At 31.4% G+C, this 16496-nt stretch overlaps 1 protein-coding gene across 1 annotated transcript in view; it reads left to right on the forward strand.

The window, feature by feature from the left end:
• Positions 1-16496, forward strand: part of LOC115885861 (adenylate cyclase type 2-like) — a 373787-nt gene that overhangs the window by 186906 nt on the left and 170385 nt on the right. Inside the window, exons 5-6 of the mRNA XM_030904883.1 lie at positions 3605-3799; positions 5907-6116. Of these exons, the coding sequence (XP_030760743.1) occupies positions 3605-3799; positions 5907-6116 (405 nt within the window). The remainder of the gene's footprint in view (positions 1-3604; positions 3800-5906; positions 6117-16496) is intronic.

Here is a 16496-nt window from a genome sequence, read left to right on the forward strand (position 1 = left end):
TAAATTTCATAGACTTGGTTATCAAACTGTGTTCCCGTTGATTACTTAAATACCTACAAATTTTCTAAAAAAGTAAAAATTAACACATTTCTTGAACATAACAAAATAATATTAACTAAACAAAACTAGAAAACGTCATTTTTACTGCATCACAAGCAAATAAAAATTAATACGTAGCCAAGGGTCATAATTTAGGAATTCTCTGGGGGGTGCCCAGCAGTACCTAGGGGGGGCGGCACTATCCTAGCAAGAACTTGCCTTAATCAGTTGTATCCATAGAGAAGGCCTATTATTTAGCTTATAAAACAATTAATTTTTGATTTCTAACCACAATTTCTCAGCCGGAAGGTAATGAAAGGCCAAAATGACATTTCTCGCAAATTTTGAAGCATAATTAGTGGAAAAGTTAAGAGTTTGATAACTTTCCCTACTAATTGAAAATGTCTAACACTAATTTTGATGTTCTGAATGCTTACATTGAAATTAAAGGAACAAACTTCTACGCTAATTGAAGCCACTAATTGCGAGGTTCTGAATGAAGCTTAATCCAGAATAATGGCGTCATATAATTATTCTGAATTATGACGACTCTCTGCAACATTCTGGGTTTGAATGTTGCTAAATTTAACGGAAAAATATGTTTCTTCGATGTGTATTTTTTTTCAATTCATAAAAAATATCAGCCAAATAAAACCCATATTGCGTACCTTTATTTTTGTAACAATTTTCTTTTCTTTCGAAAAAATATTGTTTCATATGGGGATCTTGTCTGATCCTTTTTACCAAATATTACGAGATATTTCCAAAAATAATGTTATATTCCTTATATATGCAACATATTGAAGCCCTAGCCCTTAATAGCATGGTTAATATTTAATTTGGGCATCTTAAAGATGATCCCAGAAGATGGTATAAAATATTCACGTTGGATATCAGAAGAGCTATGGATAAAAATATGAGAACCCACTTTTACAAATGTTTACAACTAACATAGATTCTTTTATTTCATAAATATACCATACGATCGAAAAGAAAACGGCGTCAAAGACTGTTGGGAATGACAATCGACGAAAATTTCGGCGAGGTTAATCTCTAGACGTCGCGTCATTTACACTCACTATAAAAAAAATGATAGAACGTTTCTAGACACAAGAATCCACAAAAAAATTCAGTGCGCACTATGTGCGCATAATTGATGTGAAACTTCTTGCTAACAGCTACCGTAGAAAAAAAACGGCGTCCAGTTGGCTTGGATGACATTTCCCATATAATTTTACATATAAAATGACAGCGATCTTCATTTCATAGCCATCGTTGACGCCGTTTTTATTCGATCATACGGTATTAAATTGAAGGATTTTAAGGACATGTTTGAAAAAGTGTTGAAAAAGTAATAAATTAAAAAATATTTTGTTGCATGTAAAAAATAGTTTTTTGCCTGTAACAAATATATTTTTAAGTGTAAAAAATAGTTTTATACGCTTAAAATAAAAAATTAATAAACACTTTGATTCCCTTTCACAAAATTTGTATTAAACTATCAATATTTTTGATCAACACATGGACTGCTCACAAATACACGCCACTACGTATTTCTAAGCCGTAGGCTGTCCTTACCACTTTTCGTCTCGCTAGCTTGTGTGTCACGCCCTTGAATTTTTACTCTTAGCGCGCGTAAAGAAGTTTAATTTAAAAAAAAAATTCCAATAAATAATTTTTTCTCGAATTTTAAACTATACCATTTCTAAATCATTTTTACTCAGTATAAAAGTAAATTACAACTTTATCATTACTTTGTTTTGGGACAGCCTCTATACAAGAAAATACTTATAGGATATGCGCTTTTATAAACTATACAACATATAGATAAATGTTTTTTAATTTCCATAATATTAGACTTCGTCGTGCTAATGGTCCCCCACCCTGAATATACAAATTTTCAGTAATGTTCCACCGACTATAGTCTGTCCAACGAGAAGATCCTTGACAGTTATAGATGTATCTGTCATTTTAATTTCAAAGTAGTTTATTTTATTTTACAAAGAAATAAGTTGGTACAACTGGAACGCATAGCAGGAAATTAATATATGTATTTAAAATTTGACTGACAAGTAACTTCAAAATATTGTAAAAAATACTGTATACAACTGAAAAAATGTAATCGAGTTATTTTATTTAATAAAAAACGGTATGTGTTAATACAAAACAAACAAAAACAAGACACCACATACCAAAAAATATAAAAAAAGAACTATTTCTTACTGTCAAGCTTTATGAAACTTCCTGCATTTATGATTATATTTATCAATATAATTTATGTACAAATACGAATTAGCAGGAATATATAAAGGAATATATAGGATAATATAGCAGGAATAAATAAAAGAACATAAATAAAACAAACTATTTTATTAATAATAACACTTACCAAATTTTATACCTCACAGGTTGATTAATTAAGTTTAATCTTAATTTTTTTAAACCCGTACCTTTTGACATTATTTTTCTGCAGTACTAAAATCCATTATTTACCTATCGTGTGATGTTGATATTTTACAGCTACTCCAGTTTTTAGTATGTGTTTAGTATAGTCCTACCATATTCAAGATGAACTTATCTACGACGAGATGGTATACGAACTTTATTGATAGTAACTTTATTGGTGTATCTGTATAAGACTTCCTGCCTGGGCAGCGAGTATTAACCATAAACTGTGCTGTGGATTCTACAGTTAATTTTCACTCGATTTTTTCTCCACTTGACTTCAAAATACACAAAACACACGTAATAACACGAATCAAAATACATCATCTTCCAAAACGCAGGGTATTTGACAAAAGTTGTCACAAAATTATAACCTATAATTTGGCAAGACTTTGACAAACGTCAAAAATCTAAAGGCGAGTTCATACGCATCGGCGTCTGTTTGTCGTTCATCGTTCCGTCAAACCAATAAAATTGAAAGACGATCTGTCATTTTTGAAATAAACCAATAAAACTGGTTAAAAACAACAAGTGACGAAGCATGACGAATTTATATTTAAACCCATCCATAGTTAACTTAAAAATTATTAGAAACTTTTTTTAATAAAATAAATAGATTGGTATGGGACGTCATCTGCTTTTCTTCTGTCATGGTCTGTCGAAATCTTACCTGAGAAAAAAAAACAGAGTATACAAAGATATGGACAATATTTTTGTATTTTTATAATTTCCAATAGAAACAAAATTGTAAAACAAAAAATTCTCTTTAAAATATTATTTGTTTTTTCATTTAGAAACATATTTGTTTTATTATTATAAATTATTATTTTATATATGAGCTGTAAATACGCTACCCTAACCTGTCATCGTCACTTAGGATTTCGGCAATTAAAATAAAGCTAATTTAAAACGAAAATGCCATTTCAAAGCCGATGTAATTATAAAGTCTCATTTGATTATGCGATATTCCATGCGTGATATATGTGTTGGTGACTTTGAATTAACAACAATAATTATAACAGTTCAAAAGCTTTGAAATTTTCTGTAAACTGAAATGGTTTATAATCTTGTATTTCAAATAAAATACTAGAAGTTTTAAAATTAGTTTATTTATTTCTAGTTGATTCCTGAAATGGTTATACTACTAACTGCGAGCTGTACGGGTCTGTACTACAGGCATCTAACTGAAGAAGCACATAGAAGAACCTTTGTAGGTACCAGGACGTGCATAGAGTCTCGAGTTAAGTTAGAATGTGAGAAGGGTCAACAGGAACAGTTGTTACTTAGTGTTATACCAGCTTATATTGCGGCAGAAGTAAGTATTTTTTTTTCATAGCAACTGTTAAAATTGCCTTATATCTATCAAAAATAGTAGATAAAACAGTACTTTAACCGCAAGGGTAGATTAAATGATACTTTAACAGCGAGAATACGTTAAAAACTTTATTTCTTCTCGCACGTTTTTTAATTGTTTCCATTTTTGAAAATTTTTGTATTCCTTTTCATAAGTTATTCGGGATTTAAATGGAAGTAGTTTGGATATGGCGTTTGTCGCTTCAGCCTGAATATCTGTTGGCAATTTACTTATTTTGTTTTGAGCCATTTCTGGCTCCAATTCAATCAGCAATCGATGGTACAAAGAAAACAAGGTATGATATTGCGCAGGTTGGTCGCTACGTCACAGGTGATAACAGGCGCTATTGGTCAGCATGCTCCGTGCGCCAATTCAAATCGCTGAGATATTGTAATGAACCTGTTTTTTTGTTTATTGAAACGTCATTGAACTATCGCTAAGCAAGTTACTTTGGAGCAGTGGGTGAAGAGTCAGGATAGGAAGCGAGAGACCGGAGTTCGAATCTCGGCCGGGTCATAACTTTTTTATTTAATTTTTTAAACACTGTTGTATACTATAGTTTATTTTTGTAGTATAAAAAAAGAACTATTTATTCTGTTATTTTTTAATCTCCGGTATTAATATAAATTGATTGTTGGTACAATACCTCATTTAATATAAAATAATATTCTACTTTTTGAAATGTATCGGGCCCTAATTGTATCTAAAAGTAATATATTTTTACAGTGATATACCATATTGTAAATTATTTAATATTTCAGTCACTTAAAAAGTTAATTTGTATTGAATAATTGCCTACCATTAAAGGAAATTTGAGCTATAATCCTTCATGGGCATATTCTGGGTATGCAAGTACTTCCTCTAAATTGTGGGTTTCGTTCAACCGATTTATTCTCAAAACCTGAAACATCTACATATAAAAAGAAGCACAGGTCACTAATTATAATAAACTTCACCCTTGGAGTTACTTCCACTAATTATAATAAATTTCACCCTTGGAATTACTTCTATTACAATTACTATACATTCATCTGCATTGGCTATCTGCAAAAAAACTACTTTTCGATGGGAAACAATCAACTTCCCAACATTTTTTAAATGATGTAACAATTCCTCTTGTGGTTACTTTTCCATAGATATCCTCATCTCTGTCCCCATAAACATCGCAAACTAAAAACCTAATAAACAATTTTATACCGAATATCGAAATAAATTTAGTATTCTTACCTATTATCATCCAAATCCATGTTAATAGATAATTCATATTTTCGATTTTTGTCTTTTATTTTTAAATATATTTTTGGAACTGCTGGTTTTAGTAATTATTAAATTAAACGAACTAAAAAGTCAGGAAAAATAAGCAATTCTTAACCACAGCCCTAAAAAATACAAAAAATGCAGATCTCGTGTCAACTTTCTTTATTTTTTATTTATTCATTATTTTCCTAGTGACGTCACAGGTGGTATGCGCGAACTGAACGAAATTGGAGCCGCTATTGATCATACCTTGTATTCTTTGTACCATGTCAGCAATCGACACGAAAGAGAGTTAAAAAATATTGACTCAAAACTGACAACTAAAGTCACAGCCACACATCTTTATTTATTTGCCAAATTACATAGAAACCAACGCCAACCCAGCACAATATTTTTTCTACTCATAATAAATTCCTTGAAATAATAATTTCTGAATATTTTTTAAAACGTAACTCGCTATGGAAAAAAATATTGTTTTATACACGACGATAAAATTGATTTATCGTTTCCCGAAATTAATTCATTCGCGATTTCATCGCTCGTGAATTAATCTTTTCGGTCGACAATAAAATACCATTTTATCGTCTTGCATAAAAAATAACTATAAGATGCTAAAGATTAAAAGTAAATCCAAATGATTTGATTTTTTATCAATTTACCAAATGTCATTTATTTGTAGATTAAAGACATAGATTAAAGATTTTCAAAAACTGACAAATTTTTATTTACTTTTGGAAAACGTCCTTGCTTGAATTAATATTTAGGTAATGTTTGTTTAGTGTTCGCATTAAAGAGTTATTTGCTGTTACAGGTTAAAAGAAGTATTATGTTAAAAATGGCGGATGCTTGTTCGGAGCACAAGACCCAAACCTTTCACGAAATGTACGTCCAGCGGCACAACAATGTCTCTATTTTGTACGCAGATATTGTAAATTTTACACCGTTGAGTGAACAGCTATCTGCTAGTGACTTGGTGAAAACATTAAACGAACTTTTTGGAAGATTCGATCAAATAGCCCAGGTAAGTTTAGTTTCTAAATGCATTTTATTTAGATAAAGATACCTAGGTATAAAATTACATTTATTTCATCAGTTTTTTGTTCATTTACTTTCTGGACTTGGATTACACATAAAATTTTATTTTAGTTGGTTGTATTTCAATTTTAATAAGATTTTAAAAAAATAATATGAATTTTTTAGTTCTACATTATTTAACTATTGTCCAAATTGAACAGGAGATATACCGGGTGCATTACAATCATTGAATCATAAAAATATAACATATTTACAACAATGTTAATATGTTGTATTTTTCATAATTGCATAACCTATGAGACGCATATTTTTAAATAAGAATTTTAAAAAATGCATCTCATAGCTTATGCAATTATGCAACGCGCGAATGAAAGTTTTAACTTTTGTCTAAAACCGGTATTAAAGTGCACTGGGCATAGCGTCTATAATTTTGTTTACTCCATTAAACTTGGTAATTGCGTTGGGTAATGGAAGAGCAAATTTTAGTTGTAACATTTTAGCGGTATATTTTTTTTCTTTTGAGGGGGTGGTAAAAAAACCTTTTATAGGCGAGTGTTGTTCGTTCCCATCACCATCTCGAGAGAGACGATCATAGAGACGAACTCCAAACAGTGTCTTACCCACTAAAAAAGTCCACCTCCGAGGAGTCAGCTCCTCCTCTCCGAACCGCCGCATGGCGTTACTTCGGGTTTGTACGTGATCTTGGGGTTTATATCTTATCTATGTTATTTTTTATCTATATTCTATTCTATTTATTTTTAGGATACTTCCACATTTCTTGCCTTTTCATATTTTCCTTTCTCTATTATTATTTCTTTCATAAATGCCCCTACCTTTCCCCATATTTCCCTAGTTTTAGTCATTTTCATAATCAAGGTGTCCGAAGTTAACATTCCTACATCCGACAATAAGGTAGACCTTCCGTTTTCCCATCTCGGACAACAGAACAACGTGTGCGCGGCATCGTCGATTTCGTCGCAGTACATGCAGTTGCCATTTGGTATTTTCTTTATTCTGTGCAAGAAGTCCATGAAGACTCCATGCCCGGAAAGAAACTGCGTAATGTAATAGTCCACGTCTCCTTGTTTCCTACTTGTCCAGTCCTCCACGTTGTGTATTAACTTTCTAGTCCACCTTCCCTTGTCGGATGTATCCCACTCCTCTTGCCATTTTTGATGGGTACCTCGTCGTTGGTGGTTTTTCACCTCATCGTTAATCTCTGCTTTGACATATAACTCTCGCTTTTCCTCAGCTCAATCAATCCTAATTTATGTCATATACTAACATACCGAATTTCGTATTTTTATCTGAAAAAATAAAAAAGTTATAGGGGGTGAGCCACTTTTGAGACGTACCCGGAATTGTATGAAATTATTGAAGAATCATTGAATCATAAAAATATAACATATTAACAACAATGTTAGTATGTTGTATTTTTCATAATTGCATAACCTATGAGACGCATATTTTTAAATAAGAATTTTAAAAAATGCATCTCATAGCTTATGCAATTATGCAACGCGCGAATGAAAGTTTTAACTTTTGTCTAAAACCGGTATTAAAGTGCACTGGGCATAGCGTCTATAATTTTGTTTACTCCATTAAACTTGGTAATTGCGTTGGGTAATGGAAGGGCAAATTTTAGTGGTAACATTTTAGCGGTTATAGTAAACATTTACATATTTTATTAGTCATTTCTTGATTTTACACGATTTTGAAAGTATATTTCGTAATTCTAAGAAATTGAACCTATTAGTAAGAGAGCCGGGTGCAAAATCATGCAAGAGTTTTTTTAAGGGTCATATTTTCAAAATCGATTGTATTTTAGTGTTAAAAATCAAAGGTACAGTCAGCAGTTTCAGTTCTGGGACACCTTGCGCTGAGAAGCGCGCAAGGTGTCCCAGGTGTTTTCTGAAGGCTGAAAATTTGTAGATGACAGTCGAATGCAATGTAAAACAAAAATATAACAGTCAGACAGAGCAGTATGTGGACACAAAGCGTCTGGGCTACCTCAAACGCGTTGTCAAAAAAATGTTGTGACTCAAACTGATTTCTGAATGCTGAAACTTTGCAAGGTAATAGTGAAAACAATATATTTATTAATAAAAACAGTCAGACTCGTCGATAATAGAACACCGTCAGTCTGCAGCTGATCGGAGTGAGAACAGTAACAGCGCGCGTATAGACAGGTCTTTGAATAAGAAGACTAAGGAAGGAGCATATCAAAAATCTTAGGTACACCGCGATGGGCCTCAAATATGGCCGACTTAAATTCCGGTTTATCAGTGTCGTTCTAATTTTATTTAAAAAATGTAAAACTATGATGTAGGGTAGACGTGGGGTAGACTCAATAATTTGTTGTTTTATTTTACGTTGTGAATAAATGTTACAGTAATTATTAAAATTGTTATAAAAATATATAATTCTAATAAAAATAGATAAGTTATAATAAGTATTTATTAACACAAACATCCGATACGCTACTGAAGCAGGTAAGTCAAATTAACGTATCTAAATTCTTTGACATCTAATCTTTGACAAGTAATAAATAAAAGCTAAAATGCAAGAAAAATATATAATTTAGTTAATTTAAGTGAATTTCATAAATGATCGGTTTACTACACGTATGTATATTATATAGTCACTTACTAGCGAAAAGTTGTTCTATTATATCACTCAATTTTTGCCGAGATCTACCGCACGCTACACAACCAACTATTTTAGAGTCTTTTTCGATAAATCGCGATAGTGTCACTGTTAATTTAAGTTCTGCCACAATTTCAATCTAGATTTACTACCTTTATACAACTATCAGTAGTAGAATAAATAATAAATAACATAAAATAAGCTTCGTAAAGACTGACAAATCCACAAAATTTCAAATCAAATTCAAATGTGTCAAATAAATCGTCAAACAGAACTGTCAAGGATCCCCACCATTAGAGAGCTTTTATGGTGGCTTTTCCGCCCACCATGCATGAATACATGGATAGCATTATGCTCCTTCCTTAGTCTTCTTATTCAAAGAGGCAGGTCTACTCAATATGCAGGGTGGTCCGAACTGTATTCCGGAAACTTCGGCAGCATATTCTATAATCTATATATTATAGATAAAAATAAGTAAAAAAGTTCGCATAAATGTATGTCCTAAAATGCTTAGTTTTGGAGAACTCCTACACCCTGTAGAGTTTCATTTTTATTTCTTTTTTTTCCAAAAAATTTTTGAAGTAACGTCAATATTTGGATGAAAATTGGTGTCTGGGAGTTTTTTGACATGAGAAATTTGATTTAGTTGTCCATATGACTCCTACTTGTAGAGGGCGCCACCTAATAATTTAACTGGTTTGAAGAGTAATAACTTTTCGTCGGTACCTGCATAAAACTGCTGAGTAAAAAAATATACATTTACAACGTTTTTTACGTAAGAAAAGCCTCTTGGTAAAAATCGCAACGTGTAATGGTTCTCGAGATATTTGGAATCGAAATTAACAATACCTGTCATCATTGACATAAATTAAACATGTTGACTAAATAGTTATTAGACTGAAATCATAGATTTGAAATGATTTTGTGTCAAAAGTTCAACAGAAACTGTTTTATCATAATTTTTTTGATATGATAAATTTAAAAAAATAAAAAGTTCACGAATTTATAATTTCAGTCAAATAACTATCTACTCAACATGTTTATTTTTTGTCAATAATGACATGTATTAACTACTTTCATTCTAAATATCTTGAGAACAGTTGTAGCAATTTTTACCAAGAGACATTTTTTACGTAAAAAATCACGAAAGTGTATATTTTTTCACTTAGTAATTTTATACAGGTATGAACAGTTATTACCCTTCAAAACAGTTAAAATACATATAGGTGGCGCCCCCTACAAATAGGAGTCATATTGACATCAAAATCAAATTTCTCATGTCAAAAAACTCTTAGACCCCAATTTTCATCCAAATGTTGACGTTACTTCTAGTTCTAGTTTTCAAGTTAACGTCTCCATTTTGCTGCCAGGTCTAATCTGGACGGCTCCTACTTTGTTTACGCGGAATCCGAACCGCGGTCCTCAGCCATATCATGGTAAATGGCCTACCGACTGGCAAGTGTTTAAATCGACTTTTACTCGAGATATCATCCGATCTCATCCGGCCTCGAACCGGCGTGAATGAGCAGTGTGTGTTGACGTTACTTCAGAAATTATTTGGAAAAAATTGAAATAAAAAAGAAACTTCTAAACCCTGTATCTCCGAAACTAAGCAATTTAGAACATACATTTATACGAACTTTTTTTACTTATTTGTATCTGCAGAATATGCTACCGAAGTTTTCGGAATACAGTTCGGACCACCCTGTGTATCGATATTCATCAATAATTCACAGAAAACAAAATATTTTAATTTTATTTGGATTTGTGACTATCTATTATTGATATTTAAACATAAATATTATAAGAAAAATATATTTTAAAACATGTAGTTTATAAATGTCGGAGTAAAACGATCTCAAATAAAAAAGGCACATATTTTTTTGAATAAAGAAAAAATCATTTTTTATAAAAAATAATATTTTATAAAAGTTTTTACATTAATTTATTTACATTAATTATATAAACCAAACCATAATTCAAAAACGGTTGAATGAAATATAGACAAACTATATATTTGAAGTCAGAAGAAAAAAGTCGTTAAAAAATAGAAAATATACAGTGTGTTTCAACTTTCTGATCGTATTTTGATTATTTTTATTTCACTTTCTGGAGTTTCAGGTAAAACATTAAGTCCTACATTTACAACATTAAGTCCTACAAACTTTATACTATCTCTACCTAAGCTTCCAGGTATCGCACTACGTATTTCTGTACATAAAAATAAAGAATGTATTCCAATAACTTTACAGTATAAAGGAAGTTTATTGTCGACTTGGTAAATTGTACGATATTGTTTAAAATGTATAATTATAAACTGTATGATCAGAAATTTTATTCCTCTGTTCCAATTTTTTTAAATTAAAATAATCTACACTATAATTTCAAAATTAAGAAAGAGTTTACTACTTTGATATTTAAGCGTAGTTTCTTTTCAAAAATACTGTACAGGGTGGGTCAAATTGGACGCTTTTAAAGGGAAGCACCCTTTTCTATAGGAGATAGACGAAAACTAATATCGGTGTCTGGAGCTCAATTTTTATCAAAAACATGATGGTGAAAACATTACATCGATATCTGTTACCGTTTCCGAGTTACGGGGTTGTTTTTCAAAAATGTGCATTTTTAACAAATTACTGTAACTTTTTTACTATGGAAAATTTTGTATTTTTGTGAAACGTTTTCAAATCACCTTTTTACGTAGAATTTAATGGTTTAAGTATAATTTTTTTAAAATGAATAATTTAAGAATTATCAACAGAAAATTTGATTTTTTATTTGGGACACCCAGCATATTTTTAATTCATTGAAAATAATTTAAAATTACCTTTCCAGAAATATAACATACTTGATATTTTACTCGGTTCCTTTTCGAAATATAGAGTTTTTAAAAATTTGCCCACTTTGAATAAGTAGGCTTTGAACGGCGCCGACTGTAATGCAAAAAACTCTAGCTCTGAGCAGCAACTAAAACGAAAATAATATTTGCAATGAGAGATGCAGAATTTTATAACAATTTAAATTATATTTAACAACATCAACACATTCAAACTATATCTAATAACAATAAAAATTAATAATAAACCAAGACATAAGATTTTGCTATAGGTGTTCGACATGTCGACGGTCTTCTGTTATGGACAGACGGGACCGTTTTTCAACATTTCTCGCGGAATTTATTAACTCATTGGGGTGAAATATACCCTCGCATAACCGCTAAGTACTTCTAATTCTTGTCTAGATCATACACGGGTAATTTTAAAATAAGAACCACTATTCTTCCGCAAAGATAAAAATCCGTCCGGCTGACTTGACGGCCAATGGCTGGGATCTTGGTTAGCTATTCAATTATTCTCGAAATTGGCTGCAAAAATTTGCTGATAACTTCAGCTTTCTGAAGCGGTCCCTCGTTTTGCTGGAAAGATATGTTTTTGAGTTCCTAGGGACAGATCATTAATAAGGGGTCCAAAGCCTACTAGATAAAAGTGGCAAACTTTTAAAAATTCTGTATTTCGACGGGGACTATAACAAAATATCAAGCGTATTATATTTGAAAAGGCAATTTTAAGTTCTTTTCAGTTAAATAAAAATATATAAATAAAAAATCAATTTTTTTATTGATAACTATTAAATTATTAATTTTAAAAAAATACACTTAAACCATTAAATTATTCACTAAAAGGTGCTTTAACTAAAATTTTCCATAGATAAAAAGTTACAGCGATTTGTTAAAAATGCGCATTTTAGAAAAAGACCCTGTAACTCCGAAACGGTAGCAGATATCGATATGCGGTTTTCAACGTCATGTTTTTGGTAAAAATTGATCTCCAGACACCGATATGAGTTTTTGTCTATCTCTTATAAAAAGGGTGTTTCAATTAAAAGCGTCCAATTTGACCCACCCTGTACAAATTTATATTTATATTTTTTTTCAGTATTTTATTTAAAGCTTTAGCCAGTTAATGCCAGAAGCGCAACAAAAAGTACATGTAAACTGTCCAGTCCCATCTAAAACTACTCGTTACAGTCGACTGAATGTTTAAAGGTTTACTAACCATTATCAACAGATGCAGCCGACCTTTAACATGTTCTATTTGAATTTATTTGGTTTCTTTGAACTGCGTTTGGCCTTTTCGGGTCGCCTGTTTGATGTCAGGTCGAAATTTAAAGCCAAACGACTGTCGTAGTCTCGAAAATTATGCATTCTGTTAACATAAAAGGCAAAGTAATGCTTTTTGTGCTTTTACTATAATTTTATCAAGAAAATATTTTAGTTGTGTGTGTTTTTAAAGAAATAATACAAAAGAGCTGTTTTGTTTAATTCAACGGAAAAGAGATATATCTCTGTACTTTTATTTAGCTATTTATTGTACCGAATGATGAAGAATTTATTATAGTAGCTTTGTACGATATATAAAAGAATTGTTCGCTTAGAAAATGTCATGAAAATTCTTTAGATAAATGTTTTAAATTGTAAAAAAGGAGGTTTCTTTGTTCCATACTGTTTTAACTGTTAAACATGGGGGTAATCAAATATAAAGTTTAATAAATCTATTATACCCCCTCTCTATTTTTTAATATTTTTGTATTGTATATAAAATATATTTAAGTTAAATAATATTATAACTGTTTCATCACGTTATGGTATGGTTTTTACCTGCTGAGCAAACGTTTCTCTCTTCCAATCCTTTTTATTGCTCAATGCTACAGTGAGGGGTTTTTCAAAGTTGTACATTCTTGGTATGTCATCCACTGGGAGTTCAAGAAGTGGAATTTTCCTTTTGAGGGTGTTCCAAGCCCCTGAGCTGACAATTCTCCCAGTACTGTTTCCGTCAATGACTTTTCTAATCATTGTCACAGTGGCATATCATCTGACAATAATGTGCAGTTGTGTTAGGTCTAGAATGACTTCCATTGTTACTTTGAATGTAATGGTTCAGGATTAAAACTAAAAGAATTTCTTTACTATATATTGTCTTCATTTATTTTGCTTACACAACGTTTCGGTGAGAAGTATCACTGACCGTTATGAAGTGTGAACCTAAATCCTTAAACTACTGAGCTTATATACTAGAGCCGAGCAATTTACCAGTGAATTAGTTGGGTTCAAACAAGCATGAGGTTCTCCTCTAAGAATACCGGCATTGGAGCGTTTTATGAGTGGTTTCCATATTGTTAAAATTTCTATACTTGGATTGCTAAAGATTTTATTATTGTTAGAAATGAATAGGGCCTCTTTAAATTTGCGCTTTTTTCCAGTGGGTTTTTTTGTGGGCAGCCCGGGCTTTCGACCATTTTATGTTATGGTGCTTGGACCATACATGATCTGCAATACCCGAGTTCATTGTTTCACCTCTTTGCGTATGTTTTTATGTTCGTCTAGTCATATATGTAGAGGATGTTTTGTCGTCTTTCCAATATACGACCCACCGTACTCGCAAGGTACCTGGTAGATGCACTCTTTCTCTTGGTTTGATGATTCCAATTTTGTTTTTGTTAACATACTTCTTAGAGTAGAGCCCCAGACTTAAAAACAGTTTTAATTTTATACTGCTTAGCTATTCGCCTGATCTCCTCCGAAATTCCTTTCACATATGAAATCTTCAAGAGAGAGAGAGAGAGAGAGCATCCTCCACAGGCTGGCGCACCAATGAGTCAGGATCGCAGTTGGATATAATATTGTCTAGAGATTTTGCAGAACTATTCTGAATCAAATCGGTTTTAATATTACTTAGTTCAGAATTCAAAGATTCTTGGTCACATCATATAGTGATTGCTCTGTGACATAATGTTTTAACTAACCAAAAGAGGCATAGTTAAAATATTATGTCATAGAGCAATGACTATATGCAGTCGTTTTTTCTCTTTGCTAAAATTTAGTTACGAATATTATATAAATTTACTATTATTACATTGTTATGGCGATATGTAAATTAATATTTTTCTATTTAAAAGATGTCGAGAAATGTCTAATAATTTAAATATTATGTCACCGTGCGTGTTTTTTTCGTATAAAAATATATTAATTCTAATTAAAACACTATGGTTTTATATTATGTTTCCGTGCAACTACTTTCGTTATGAAGCAAAAAAAATAACGCCCGGAAAAAGTAATTATAGGATACACTAGGCGACACGTTTATTAAAATTTAGTTTAATTGCATGGCCTGGCAAAAAAGCAGAACGGTTCTGTTTTATAACTCTTTGTTTAATTCAAAAAGCAGCCTAGGTTGTACCTAATATAATCTATGAAATCAATTTACTAACTATTTAGGGTCTTTTTTTATTAGCAGATAACATCAATAAGATCAGAGGAGTCTTAGAAAAACAGAGATATTTTTCAAAAAAATTCTGAAGCAATTAATTATGCTCTAGATTTATAAAAACTTTGAGAAATATATGTATTTCCTTTAGGCAAATTCCCCAAACGAGGGTTTGCAAAACTGCAATTAGTGCGGATGGGAAATTTGTAGTTTTTCAAATGGGTTGGCAACTAGTTCGTCTTTTCGCAGTCGGTAAATTTCCACACATCAAAGAGGACGAGCGCTCGTTTTGGTGCTGTTCGTGGTGTCACCGAATCTCTACGAATGCCGACGCGGCATTCGTAGTTGGCTTATTGACATTGTATTGTGGATCATAGATAAAAGAAATAAATTTAGATTGGAAAGCTCGGCTTCCCGCCAAATCTTACAATTGTCTTGGATTTTAGATGGTTTTAGAAAATTTTAGCCGTTTTTATTGAAAAAATACCGAAAAGTGTATAAAACGTTCTATTTCAAAGTTATTGTGATCATTAGAGTTTAATTTTAACTATACAGGGTGTCCCAGAAATAAATGCAAGTATTTTAAGGAGTTGTAGATCTGGCCAAAAGAAACATATTTTCTCTTTACTATTTTTAACATAAATTGATAATAACCGAGTTATTTAATTTTGAAAATTTAAAAAAATAATGCCAACATTTTGAGCGCCGCCGGCGCCGGTAGCAATCGATAATCAGTCGCAAATACCAAGAAATTACCAGCATCTCAGCTTGTTCGACGCCCAGTGTTGACATATCGACTAGAAAGGAATCGAAAGAAAGGAAAATTTAAAAACGACTTGAAAAATTCAAGCTGAAAATAAAAAACTTAACCTAACTTTAGAAAACGGCACTCCGATAGGTAGCAGATCGATGTAATTAGGTTAGAGAGTCGTTTTAGCATTCGTTCAGCATAATACGATAAAAGCAGTCACAGAATTATCGCTATCCATTTTTTACTTCTCTCTGATAATCGAACAATATTAAAAAAATCTTTGTATAAATTGGATATCGTTTTTCTTTTTCATTTAAATATAAAAAACTTTGCAATAAAGAAAAGGCAATCCGATACTGTGGAGTTTTAAGACAAATAAAGAAATCTTTATCGCTTTTAAGGGAAAGGGTAGGGTTTCCATTTCGATAGGATTTAAGGGTCTCGTAAAACACCAGCTTTATTATTCTTATAAGATTACCACATCTTTCATTCTAGCTTTGTTCATTTTGTACATGGATTACAGTGTGATACTCAGTTAAAAAATAAAAAAATAAAAAAAAATCATTTTAAATCACCTTCTAAATAAAAAAAATATTTTCAAACTAAAGTAATATATTCCTTAGACATAGTACAGTAGACAATTACTACGTATTTTTGGAATCAAAATGAGTTCATTGGACACAATGCACTTCTAAGAAACTGCTTC

The sequence above is a fragment of the Sitophilus oryzae genome, unplaced genomic scaffold, assembly GCF_002938485.1.
Source record: "Sitophilus oryzae breed Bouriz unplaced genomic scaffold, Soryzae_2.0 scaffold_465_pilon_pilon, whole genome shotgun sequence".
Lineage (NCBI taxonomy): Eukaryota > Metazoa > Arthropoda > Insecta > Coleoptera > Curculionidae > Sitophilus > Sitophilus oryzae.